A 13074-nucleotide genomic window follows, 5' to 3' on the forward strand; every position below is an offset into this window, starting at 1 on the left:
TTCTTGCAGTATAAACAAAAGTCTTTAAAAAAAAAAAAAATGTACTGACCCTGATAGTTTAAGTGTGTAGTGTAAATTCTCTCTGCAAGAGAGTTTTGCATTTGTATTTTATGTCCCCAGGCTATATAAATACAATCATAAATACAATCAAGAAACTTTAGATCTATACTTAAGTAGAATACACAAAAGTCCCACTGACCTAGTCTTAGCCTCAGTGCAGCAAGCGGCCCTCCATTAAACCGAAGCAACAGTAAGTCATTTGCCTCCAGACCCTCATTTCCATGGGATATCGGACAGTAGGCCCATTGGACCTCCTCTAGCCCCTCAGAGGTTTTTATGTGATGAGAGAGCTGCAGGCTGGGGCCTATAGAGTTAGGAGTCGGTTCTTCATTCACTAGCCGCAGAGGGAGAGGCGAGAGCCCCATATCAAAGCACTGGAGCTCGCCTTGACTTCCGCCCACCATCAGCAGAGCTCCTGAAGGATGCCATGCCAGTACCACCGGCACCATGGAGCAGGAGGCCCACTGGGAGTGGCCTGACTGTGGGTCAAAAAGAACCACAGAGCAGTCCTGAAGCCCCAAGAGAACCCAGCGCTCCAGCGGGTCACGACAACAGGTTATGGGTTTGGATGTCAGGGGTAGAGGAGAGCCGGACAGACGTTGGAGACGTCCGCGAGCATATTCATACACACAGTTTTGGACTTCAGGAGTCTGGGCCTCCTCGTACAGCTCAGACGTGGAGTATTTGGCCTCTTGGTGCAGTTCCAGGGTCAGGACATGGTAGGGTTGGGTCAAACTGAATCTGCAGTCTATAGGGTTCCCGTCAGTTCGGATAGAGCTCAAAACCTACACAGAGAGAAACAGGGAAGCAAAATTTTATTTATTTATTTATTTTTTCAGAAAAAGTATGTGAACCCTTGCATCTACCAGTTCAATTTAATTTTAAATTGGTTGTGTATGCCCAATTCACAATTACAGGAAATATTTGGTGAAAGTTATTTCAGCTGAAACGAAGGGTTCACATACGTTTTCCCTCCTCATCTGTCACAACAGACTGACAAAATGTTCATATATTTTGTTTAGTTCATATACTTGCTTCAGTTAAAATGTTTGTTAATATACTTGTGTTCAAGCATGTGCACTGACCTTTTTAAAATATTATTAGAAAAGTTATACATAATATGTAACTGTAGTGAAATGGAGAATGAATCTTAAAATATTATTTATAATTAATATATATATAAAAAAAAAAAAAACTTTGGCCAGCACAGCTCAATGCATTAAAGCATGTGCTCTGCTATGCCACAACTCTTAGAAAAATGTGTAACTAAATTATATTTCCAAATGATATATACAAGTATACAAAATATACAAGTAATATTAACCCACTGCGATGTAAAACAGAGCCAGAGAAAGACACAGGCGGGCTTGAAGAACCATAGGTAAACCAAAAGTTACAAACATTTTGCACAAGTAAATATTCAGCATGGGCTCCGCCATCCCTGAGACAGTAGAAATCACAGGCCCAACACACATGTTGATCAAATTTGTTTGGAGATTTAACCTCAAAATGTGCACACAAACAGCTTAAAAAGTGTCCTATCAGACGGCAGCACACAGGAAGTTTGGGTTTACCTGTAGTATGTGTGTTTCTGGTGCAGATGGTGCAGTGAGAGAGAGACTGAGAGCGATGGGCTGGCACAGAACCGTGGCGTGTGCGCCAGCGTAGGAGACTGAGTTAAGCGGGTTGCCGATGGTTTCTGTGAAAGCAGGGGATGAGTTTTTTGTCTTTTTTTTTTTAGCTGTAATCCCCCCTGGGCCGACTCCCGCTGCACCCCAGGGGGTGAGAGGGGTTTAGTGAGAGGGCGGGAGAGAAGTTGCTGACAGCACAGAGGGGAGATCCGGAACAGTGCCAGATCTCCACAGAGCCAGGCCCCGCTGAGACACACCTGCCCCAGCCACAGAGGCCCCCATTCTTGGCCTGTCCACAGCTGGGCCCGGGCTCAGAACCAACACCCCACTGACCACGCTAGCAAAAGACCAACGCCCCAACTGCTTTGGCTAATACTACGATAAAGTTGACCCCGCTAGCACTAAGCTAGTAAAAAACTAGCTAGGGCTAGGTTGAACACCTTTCCAGGCCATTTTAAGTTGGTCAGCTTGCAGCTCAGGCCAAAATGTGTGACCTCACGAGGCTAATGCTTTGCTAATTCCATGCTAGGTAGTGCTACAGATAAGATTCTGGCTAATAATACACACATTTAAAACACTGTGCTTTGTTATGCATGTAAAATTGCGGACCAAAAGTGCCATCAGTAACTACTGAGAAATTGCACAATCCTCACACTTGTTTATCTGGTTTAGTAGTAACGGATAGCCATAGAGAGAAAGCACTAAGCTGTTTGCCACGGTAACACTAAACAAAAACAAAAAGGTAAAGGAATAAAGGAGAGCCGGTTGAGAGGCAGTATGTGTACCTCAGCACTGGGGGACATTTTGAGTGTCTTTCTCCCAGCCGCCACAAAGATTTTAACATCTTCACAGAGCGATCCTTCTTAAGACCTTCATTCACACACACGCACACACAAACATCGCAAATCCCACAGCTGCCGCTGAAACAATGACAGATTCAATTTCACAAAGACAAACGGCATCTTGGTGAGTTGGGGAGGGTTTTTTTTTTGGGGGGGGGGCAAAGGAGAGCTAGAAAGAGAGAGAGAGAACAGTGGTAAGTGAGTCTCTGTTAGTTATTGGTTTCAGTCACTGGTCAAAACTATTCTTTTCTTTTCTTCTCTTCTCTGGACTTTCTTTTGCAGCTTGAAAGATAAACCCAAAGAGGTCCAGCTGAGCAGCAGGCCTTGTTCACAGCAGTAGAGCTCTTTGAGCCAATTTTCCAGCTCAGAGAGCAAACAGTGAGAGAGAGCAAGAGAGAGGGGGACAGTGAGAGAGGGAGAGAGAAAGGGAGATGATGATGAAGGCAATCTATGAAAGTTCTTGCTGCTGAGTCTCTGCTCTTCTGGTGTGTGTAAATGTGTGTGTGTGTGTGTGCTACTCTGATGCTTGTCAGGCCTCTGTGGCATGAAATCAACACAGAAGCATTCGCTCTACTGCACCTGCACATGCCCAAGAATTTAACCCAAGAAATCACATTCCACTCGGACCTTTTCTCTTCATATATAACATGGTCTGGAATCATAACAGCAGCCATGCACAGAAAAATGACAGAGACTGAAACCATTCCACATGAGCCTTCTAAAACCGAATCAACACTGACAGAGAGTCACTGAGTAAGGAATACATTCCAAAAAAAAAAAAAAATTGAGCGTAGAAGGAATAAAGCAGAAGGATAAATACTGCAGTCAAAAAAGGTGGCTGTGTCAAAAAAATGTGCATACATACACTACCATTCAAAAATTTGGGGTCTCTCAAATTAATTTAAAATATATATATTTTTCTTCAGCAAGCATCAAAAGTAAAGACACATATAATGTAACAAAAGATTTCTATTTCAAATAAAAAGTGGATGTCCCTGAAAGTCACTGACTCCACGGTCAGTGTGTGATGTCTGGAGTTCTTTTCACACAGGCCTAAATACTCTGAAACTATTTCTGCTCTCATTCCACATCGAGTGAAAGGATAGTATCTGTTAGGTTCAAGACACAAGAAATGTGTCAATTTGTAAATAAAGTACAGATGCCTGGTAAATTTGAAGTTGAGTGGAATGATAGTATATGTTTTTTTAGAGAGATAACAGGATATTCAACAACATCTAATGAGTACGGAAAACATAACAACCACCCCAATATGCAAAACAAATATCAAAAACAAAAAAAAGGAAAGAAAATAAAGAGAGCGATATCAAATGCTTACTGAAAACATAACACCTCAAAATGCAAAATAAGTGTATATATAAATTTTTTTTTTATTAAAATCATTAAATTCCAGGAACAGGGGAATTGATTAAAAATGTTAAACGTTTGCATAAATAAGAGTGTGTGTACGAGTGTTTTTCCCTGTGTGTCTCTTGGCAGTGCTTATCTGCGAGGGGTAAGAATTAAGACCACATAGGGAAAGAAAGCGTACTTTTTAAATGCTGAAGACTAAGCAGAAAATGGGTTTAGCATGCAGATAGCAAACTTAACAAAGGGAACATATATATGAGGCAGAATTGATTGAAGTGTGTGTCTGTGCGCCGAGCGAACCGTTTGATTCACCGCTCGCGTCTTACATAAACTGCTAGCTTGATTTCACACTACGGATCTGAAAATGACAACAAACACTTTAATTAGAAACGATGAAGGCGAGAGACACTTTAATGTTTTTTAACCGTAGAAAAATGAGAGAGAGAGAGAGAGAGACAGAGAGAGAGGGGAAAATAAATAGGTGAAGGCCCAGGATAAATCCAGGGTTAATTTCTAACCAGAGCAATCCAGCGTCGTTTCACGCTGCCCCCTTTTATTTTTTTATTTAGCAGTTTTCTACCCCTTGTTTGTTTTCATTTGGTGCATTTATCTTCACTCTGCGAGTGAAGATTTTGCATATGTTTAAAACCAGAGTGCAACGTTGGGAGCTTAAGTATTGCTTGCTGATTTTTGAATCGTCGCCATCCAACATTAAACAGTGCTGAGAGGCACTGGAATGTACAGTAGAAATGGAGAAATGGACAGACGGTGTTATTAGCAGTTCCTGAGAGCTTGAAAAAAATATATGCACACATCAGGAAACTTTAGCCGGGTGCTCGATCAAATAAAGCACTCCCCTATAAGTAAATAAAAATCGTCACACTGCCACTCCTGCTCTCAGAGATCAATTTATATCAGTCATAACAGTAGCCTAAAATTTTTTACAGTACATGTTTTATTTTGTTTCACTGCATGGGGCCGCCATGTTCAGGTCGCATAACCAGTTGAATACTAGTTAAAAATAATGAAAATTAATTAATAACTAAAAAGAATATATATATAAATATTTTAAATATATATGTATATGTGAATATATATGCATGATACTACATCTGCTACTGCTAGTGTATACAGTGTGACATATAAAATGAGCGGCACCTTTAAAAAAAATGCAGCTCTATTATATGCAAAATATTTCTAGAATCTAGAATTTTTTTTTTCTTTTTGCACATCTGCGTAGCTGTTGCATAATTGCAGATTCGCTGCAGAGCAGAACACATACTACAATGAAATAGTGTCAGCTACACAGGAAGGCAGCTGAAAGGTCAAAGGTTGGCTGTTCACGTATGGAAAAAGTTCAAGTGAACAGTCTTCAAGTTACAGCAGCTCACTGAGAAACACAATGGTGATTGGTAAAGCATGACAAAAGGAAAAAAGAAATGTAAAATGGGACAAAAAGACTGGGGCGAAAAAGGGATTGACAATCTTTCTGAAACCTTGAGCAGCAGAGCATTGCGAGGGCATTATTAAAAGTATTTATATTATTTAGGAGGTCACACCCTGGTTCTTATCTGACCTTCACGTTTGTCCAGAATCCTGCTCTCACCTCATTCAATTTCATCACCCAAAAAATATTAGTTCAGACAGAGATAAAAAACCAACCCTCATGGAATGTCAGTGTCTGCTTACCGTAAGCCCTGGTGTATCCGAGCAGGCGAGCAGCACTAGGTTGGCCCTGTCCACTGCACTAGGGACAGGAGACCAAGGCCTAACCTCCTCGTTACAGAGGGGCCACCAGCACACGACCACATCCTGCGTCCGGTTCAGCCCCACGCGGCGCTCCACTCGTCGTCCTCCACCAGGTAAATCCACCACTGAAACCTGTTGAAGAACAGCAACCGTAAAGAAATCAAACCACAAAACATCTATAAAACATGACCCCAACTCTTCTGCATAACACAATACAGCTGCATGCTGCTTTATTAATGTGCCCTGAATGGCTCCGGGTAGCAGGGCATTGTTATTTTTTTGTCAGGTTTTTATTAAATTCATTTGAAACAGCCACATTTGTTCTGCACTCGGTGAGGTGTTAAAAGGTATTTGTATGACTTCTAATAAGATCTCTAGATGCTTTCACTTTCATAAACCCCAGATTTAGACAGGTACTGTATTGCTTCCAGTGTGGCAGGACTGAGCCAGAATTTGATTCTGCAGGAAAAACTGGAAAATACTATGGAAGACAAATAAAAATGCAATTGCTCTATAATTGCAAAGTCAATCTTCAGAATCTAAGATACATCAGCAAATTTGCAGCACAGATAAATCCCAAAACCACCCAAAATGACAGGTTTCTAATGAAGCGCAGGCCAGTGTTTTGCTGCTGACTAAGTCTGACTACCAAATTTCATTAAAATGAGCCACACCTGATTGAGACACACCTGCCGTTTGGCTGATGCACAAACAGCTTAATCACTCAGGACTGTCTAGCCTAAACACAGACATAATAATTGAGGCATTCAAAACTAGTTCCTTTAAAGGGGCGTTAAATCCATTATCTGTTTATGGGACTGCAATAATAGTTCAGTAAGGAGCGGTATTTTCTCCTACACCGCACCACTGTCTCATACCTCCGCATTAAACTCTATCTCATATCTGCAGCGGCTCATCATCATGTGCTATTTCAGCAGTTCCGGGCTGAGGTTTTAAAGCAGGTTTTTTTTTCCAGACCCTTAATGTTTTTCCAGACCCTTAATGCAGCCCTGAAAATACGATATGGCTCTTATAGACTCAGTGCCTATTCATGCAACATAATAGCAGTCATTTCCATATACTTCATTCTGAAAGGCCTTATCAAGAAAGCAAACACGGAGTCTCTCTTTATGTCAACAACTCTATCTGTGCACAATAGGGAGGAATAGAAATGTACCACAGTCTGTCCATGACAACAAAAACTGTTCATCATTTAACCTTGACCTTCACAGACTGCACCTGTACAGACTAATCGTGCATGTTAAGTATCATCAAGCAAGAAAATGATTTCTATAAGATTAATAAATAAACAAAAAACAAAGTAAACCAGTATAGACTGTGGGAAAATTAATCTCTCTCTGTCTCTTTCTGCCCTCCCCCAAAACTTGATTCCCCATCTCGCCTGTGCTTGCTGGTCAGCAATAATCAGCCCCTCTTTCTGGAGGATTAGGCTCAAAGCTTAGTCCAGTGGAGCAGTCAGTGGATGGGGCTGGCCGGGCTGGGATGGGGCTGTGTGGTGGGCTGGGGTGGTGTCGGGAGGGAGGGCAGGGTTTGGGCGAGGGGGGGATATGGTCCCCCTTATCAGAGCCATGCTGCTGGAGCCAGCCACACCGCAGGAGAGATTGCTTTCATACTCAGGCTGCCGTCGCAACAAAGCGCTCCAGTAATGCGATAATGTTCGGGTGCGGAGGGTGTTAAGAGCCTGATGTATTTATGTATTGTGTTTAGTCCATAATCAGACCCATCCAAATTGTGATCTCCGCACACTTGGTCTCCGGCCCATTAAAATGAGGTTAATGCTTTCAAAAAGAAAATGAATAAAGATTTTTTTTCCCTCTTAAATTCCGTTATGAATGTTTTTTACACAAGTTGATTTGGAAAGCCAGAGAATGAATGGGATGGAGAATAAAGAATGGATTGATCACCTTCATTTCCTCTGAAGAGAAGGAGATGGACTTGACCTCACCCTCCAACCCCTACACCACTGCTCTGCTACCGACAAACTGCATAGCTGTGACCAATTTTACAGAGCAGTAATAATGGTCACATCTTACAATATAGATAGTACATCTTCTGTTCCTCTGGCTCAAAGAGTAGAGCATGGTGCTAGAAATGCCAAGGTCATTGGTCTGATTGCCAGGAAATCCAAGAACTAATGAAATATATACACTACCTTTCAAAAGTTTGATTTTTTTTCTATTTAAAAAAAATAAATATAAAAGAAGTATCTTATGATCAGCAAGGCTGCTTTTATTTGATCAAAATAAAGTATAAACAGTAACACTGTGAAATATTACTACAGATTAAAATAACTGTTTTCTATTTTAAAATATTTTAATAAAAATGTAATTTATTTCTGTGATGGCTACATTTTCAGTGCCATTTACTCTAAGAAATCATTCAAATTTGCTGATTTGGTGCTCAAGAAACATTTTATTTTATGTGAAAACTGTTATACATTTTAGAATTCTTTGTTAAACAGAAAGTTTAACATTGTAGCAATGTCTTGTAACAATGTTGTTGCATTATGCATGTGTTTAATGTGATTTTTATTTTTTTTTTATGAATTTTTTTTATGTTTTTTTTTAAAATGTAAAAATATAATGCAATATAATATATACAGTGCAATGTAATTTAAAATTTTTTTTTTATAAATTATGATTAAGTATATGTATATTTAGATTTAGATGTAAATGTAAATTTTTTATTTTTCAGTTTTAGTTTTTATTTATATAGAGAAATGATTTTGGCTCCTTCTGTTAAGGTTCAATATCTTTGTTGTGGGAAACCAGTGTGTAATGCCCACATTGAAACACTGCTTTGTGTACTTAATGCTTCTCAAATTTCAAATGATATTGTGTTTTCAATAAAACATTTTTTTCTTTTTTTTTTTACTTGATGAATAACAATCACAGTTTTACAGCAATTACACAATGATATCCAACTCTCGGCCCCTTTTAAATGAAAAACCTTCAAATTTTTGCAGGTTTCTGTAATTTAATTAACAAAAATAGAGAACATTTGTCAGGCATATACAGATGTACTGTCATAAAGAATGTAATGTCTCTATAAAGACAGTAGTGCTGTGTGTTTGGACCTGATGTTCCCCACAGGTGTGCATTAGAGAGGAGCTCCAGTAATCAGAGTGTTACCTGTCCCAGCGGTAAAAGAAAGCAAGTAAAGCCAGGCAATAATTAGAGCTAAAAGCCCTGTGGAAAGAGCCAGACCAGCCTCATTAAAGCTTTTTAATTGAAAGCAGGAGAGGCTGTACTGCCTTTCCTCCTAAAATGTGCTAATGCGTGTGCATTGAAGAGTTTGTGCGTGTATGTCTTTGGGCGAGTGTTCAATAGATGTGTGTGTGTGTAAAAGGTATGTGCATGTGTGTATGTGTGTGTGCGTGCATTACCTTAATCTCTGCAGCTGTGAGTTTCTCCATGTGTCGTGCTGGCTCAGGTGAGCTCTGGTTCTTCCTGTTCAGGTAAACCTGACACACCTGACTCCTCTCCATCAGTGTGAATAGCAGGAAGCGATCGCCAATCACCGCTGAAAACCACAGAGAAAGGTTAAAGGTCAAAACTCATATGACCTTGTGAGACCACAGCTTGACTCAATGCTAACTTATCCCTAGTAGAAAAGCTTTTTGCTTAAGTAGAAAAGCTGTTTGCTTCATTTTTGCATAATTCTTTCAAACAACGATGTCCCCAAATGTCCCCCACAATTTACTGGAACAAATTTGTAGCAAAACTCAAAGTAACAAAGTATGTTTGTATTTCATGGTGGGTACTTTCCTTTGACTTGTACTGTTTTTACACATACCTAATGACATATTTATTGTCCAAACCTCTTTTATCTAACCTTCATGGTTACCTACCTACTAAATCAACTGTTGGCTACTTCAAGTAATTCTGTGATTTCAGGTTTTTCTATCCTTGTGAGGACATTTGGTCCCCACAATGTAAGTAAAGTCTGACCCACAAACACAGAAATGCACAAAACAAATAATTTCCATAAGTGTTTGAGTCAGGGCAGAGACTAATAAGGAGTCACAGAAGAGAGAGAGTGAAAGAGAGACTGTAAAGCCTGTAGGGTATGCAGCTTTCATGTTAAAGAGACATTTGCAGTGAAACTGTTGACAAGCTCTCCACACTGTGATTAGCAATTAACCTTCCCTTCCTAAAAAATTAATCTGTTTATGAAACCAATTAAACGGCAGAAAAAATTAACACAAGCCATTCAGAGAAGCAGGTTTAGTTGAGGATGATATTCAGGGCTGGAATTTCCAACCTTAACAGCAATTAGAGACAGAATATCAGTTCTTCTGCAGTAATTATGAATCATCTCACATTCAAGCATAAAAAGGGAGCTCGTTTTAAAGGAAAAGCGTGTTAAATGCAGTAATTTTACCATCATTTTTAAGTTTTACTTCAGCAAGTCTACAATAACAAAGAACACATGCACATTTGAATAAGATTTTGAAAAATGAAACTTAAAGTGCTGATGTACTGTGCGTTAGGAAATGTCATATAATTTTGGAAATTGAAAGAATCATTTTTGCTTAAATCTAAGCTTATAGTTTAGGCTCCTGTGAGATTTGGAAAAGCTATGTAAGTGTAAACAACACACTCTACCAAATTAAAACTGATGATTTACATGACATATTTTCCATTGGGAAAACAAAAAAATATTCAGAATGCTTTTAAAAGATTACAAAAATTCCAGAAAACATACTGATGTATTAGTGTTCAGTAATCATGGCTAAATTAAGGAGAAGATTCCATGATAATCCTTCTAAAAATATCCCAAATTTGTGTCCAGGGGCTAGTAAACAGGTTTTGGAACATGTGAGCAGTGGGTTAAATCAGAATAAATCAATAAATTCCTCTAAATCTGCTTAGTTAGTTAGTCCTTTAAAACATGTTTACAGCGTTGTCTAAAACGCTTACAAGCAGTGATATTAATTTCTAGAAAAATATAATACAATATTCGATGATGGCGGATATTTTGGTTCTTAAATTGTAGGTCATTATGTTTTAGGCATCTCTAATGGACTCAATACCAAGATGGTTTTTACCTAAAAAGGAGTTTCTTATACCAAACAAATATTCCCAAACACCTCTCTCATCATTGTTTGGCTGTCCATATACATCTTAAAACATCTTAACCTGTGACTGTACTAACAAAACAGCTATAGATGCAGTAATCAGAAATGTGTGTCCATCACAATCACAGACCAATCAAAGTTTTCGATTTCTTTCTTTGTACTACAGCACTCACAAAGTAACTTCATCAAGGCTAGAACAGGTCTGACTGCGTGTGTGAAACTAGCTGAATAAGTGACAGATGTAGAAGCCCTCCTGGCACCCCCATCCTTACACTCTCTCTCTCTCTCACACACACACATAATTACTCTGGTAATTAGGGGCTCTGGAGGCTTGAATGGCACTCTATGGGGGGCTACTAGGAAAAGGGAAGGGGTGGGCTGACAGAGTAAGAGAGAGAAAGACAGTGAGAGAGGTTTGTCAGGTATCTAGAGACCTGGCACAGAGAGCATTAGCCAAATAAGCTCTAAACAATATATGATGTGAGAAAATAATTAGCAGATTTTGGATAGTGTCCAGTTTCACAATCCAGAAATAAGAAAAGGAGCCATGCCAGATTCCCCTGAGATTTAGGAGGAACCTTGAAGTGTACATGTGCATGTGCATTTGTTCGTGCCTTTCAAACTTCCATTGGGAGTAACGGAAGAGGGAGAAACAGAATGGACTGACGTTTGTGACCTGTGGGTGTGCATGCCGCCCAGGCCCATGCTGGGAAAATGAGCAGTGAGCGAAACTGCAAGGAGAGGGGGAGAGACAAGAAAAGGAGAGAAAGAAAAGAAAAGACAGAGGGAGGGTAGCGTGCAAGTGTGCATTTACTCACCATCACTGATGGTGTCAGCAGGTAGTCGCCCCACCAGCGTTCTGTCGATGGCCACTCGTTCAACCTGAGCTCCGCCCAGGATAAGGGTCACCAACACACCTGATCTCAACAGCAGCTACACACACAGTAACGAACATTGAAAGAGTCATAATGTTTCAGAAATCAAGAGTACAAGAAATCAACAGCAGCTACACACACAGTAACGAACATTGAAAGAGTCAAGAAGATATTTTAAAGGAAGTTTCATCTGTTTGGATCAATATTATCAAAGTAAAAACTTTCAAGCTCCAGATCAAAACATTGATCAACGCATGCAGCCAAAAACTATATCAAAACTATATCAATGAGGAGCCAATAAGGTTAGAAATTAGTTCTGCATTAGAAGTTTCAATTACTAATTTTATCTAAAAAAAAAAAAAAAATTATAATGATAAAATAATGAAGGCTAAATAGAGGGAATATGATGCCATTAAAAAAAATATTTTGAATACCAAATATTTTCAAATTGGTTACAAAATAATTTTTCCACATCAATTTGAAAATATATTTATGATTACAATTTTAAACCATGATTAATTATAGAAACACGCTACTAATTAATATTTTTTTAACAATCTACAGCACTACTTTTAAGTCACCTTAATGTCTTAATTTTTAGAGCTTGTTTTGGGTCCCGTTAACTTTCCATAATATGGACAAAGATAGCTGAAATATCCTTCAAAATATCTTCATTTGTGTTCTACAGAAGAAATAAAGCCAAATAAGTTTGGAATGACATAAAAGTAAATGATGGCAAAATTTACATTTTGGGGTTTGAAATATCCCTTTCAAAATAGCTGGCTGAGAACATTTTGACTGAAATAAGGGGGAATTTCATCTCTTATACAATGTCAACAGGCATTAAAGGTCACCGCGTCAATCAGACTGCTGTGCAGGAAAAACCATCTCTGACCACCCAAAAAATTTAACAAGGTTTGGTCTCCCTGACCCTTTAAAACGTCTGAAATCAACCACAGTATGTGCTGAAAATGTGTGTGCATGTGACTGAAGAATCCATCCACACTGAACGGAAAACCGCTGGGCTACAGCGATGTGCTTGGGAAGGGAATCTTTTTTGATCCCAGAGATAAATTCCCAAAGAGTATCTGACACGAACAGTCTGCATATGCTCACTGCCTGACCTCTGCTACATGAGCCAACTCAGGCCAAGAAGGCCTGATGCCTGCTGGGTACTGGTGCATGCTGGGTAAGGTACCTGACAGCACTGTTTGCTTCTCCATCTGACACTCATGACCGGGCATGACTGCAGCAGCTCCTGAGAGAAAGAGAGACAGAGAATGTGTAGTAGGAATGAGTAGATGGCGTCTGAGTGTTTTCAGGGTCAGGTTTAGAAGGATGTTTCCAGTTTCAGATATTGAGAGGCAGCAAAAATGAGCCAGAGTCGGACTGAACAAAGCTAGGTTTGTTTGAGAGAGCCAGAGGCAGAGAGAGAGAGCCAGCTCACA

General features: G+C 39.5%; 1 protein-coding gene across 7 annotated transcripts in view; it reads right to left on the reverse strand.

The window, feature by feature from the left end:
* Positions 1–13074, reverse strand: part of LOC122148155 (WD repeat-containing and planar cell polarity effector protein fritz homolog) — a 40579-nt gene that overhangs the window by 20351 nt on the left and 7154 nt on the right. For 6 of the 7 annotated variants that reach the window (XR_006162144.1, XR_006162142.1, XR_006162143.1 and 3 more), the window contains exons 2-6: positions 12825–12884; positions 11570–11684; positions 9057–9193; positions 5591–5782; positions 200–845 (exon numbers count right to left, since the gene is read on the reverse strand). Coding sequence is in view for 4 of the 7 variants with exons in the window: in XM_042774016.1 (XP_042629950.1) it covers positions 200–845; positions 5591–5782; positions 9057–9193; positions 11570–11684; positions 12825–12884 (1150 nt within the window). In the remaining 3 variants the exon portion in view is untranslated. The remainder of the gene's footprint in view (positions 1–199; positions 846–5590; positions 5783–9056; positions 9194–11569; positions 11685–12824; positions 12885–13074) is intronic. The other variant, XM_042774017.1, reaches the window with a different exon arrangement.

This window comes from Cyprinus carpio, chromosome A17 (genome assembly GCF_018340385.1).
Source record: "Cyprinus carpio isolate SPL01 chromosome A17, ASM1834038v1, whole genome shotgun sequence".
NCBI classification, from domain to species: domain Eukaryota; kingdom Metazoa; phylum Chordata; class Actinopteri; order Cypriniformes; family Cyprinidae; genus Cyprinus; species Cyprinus carpio.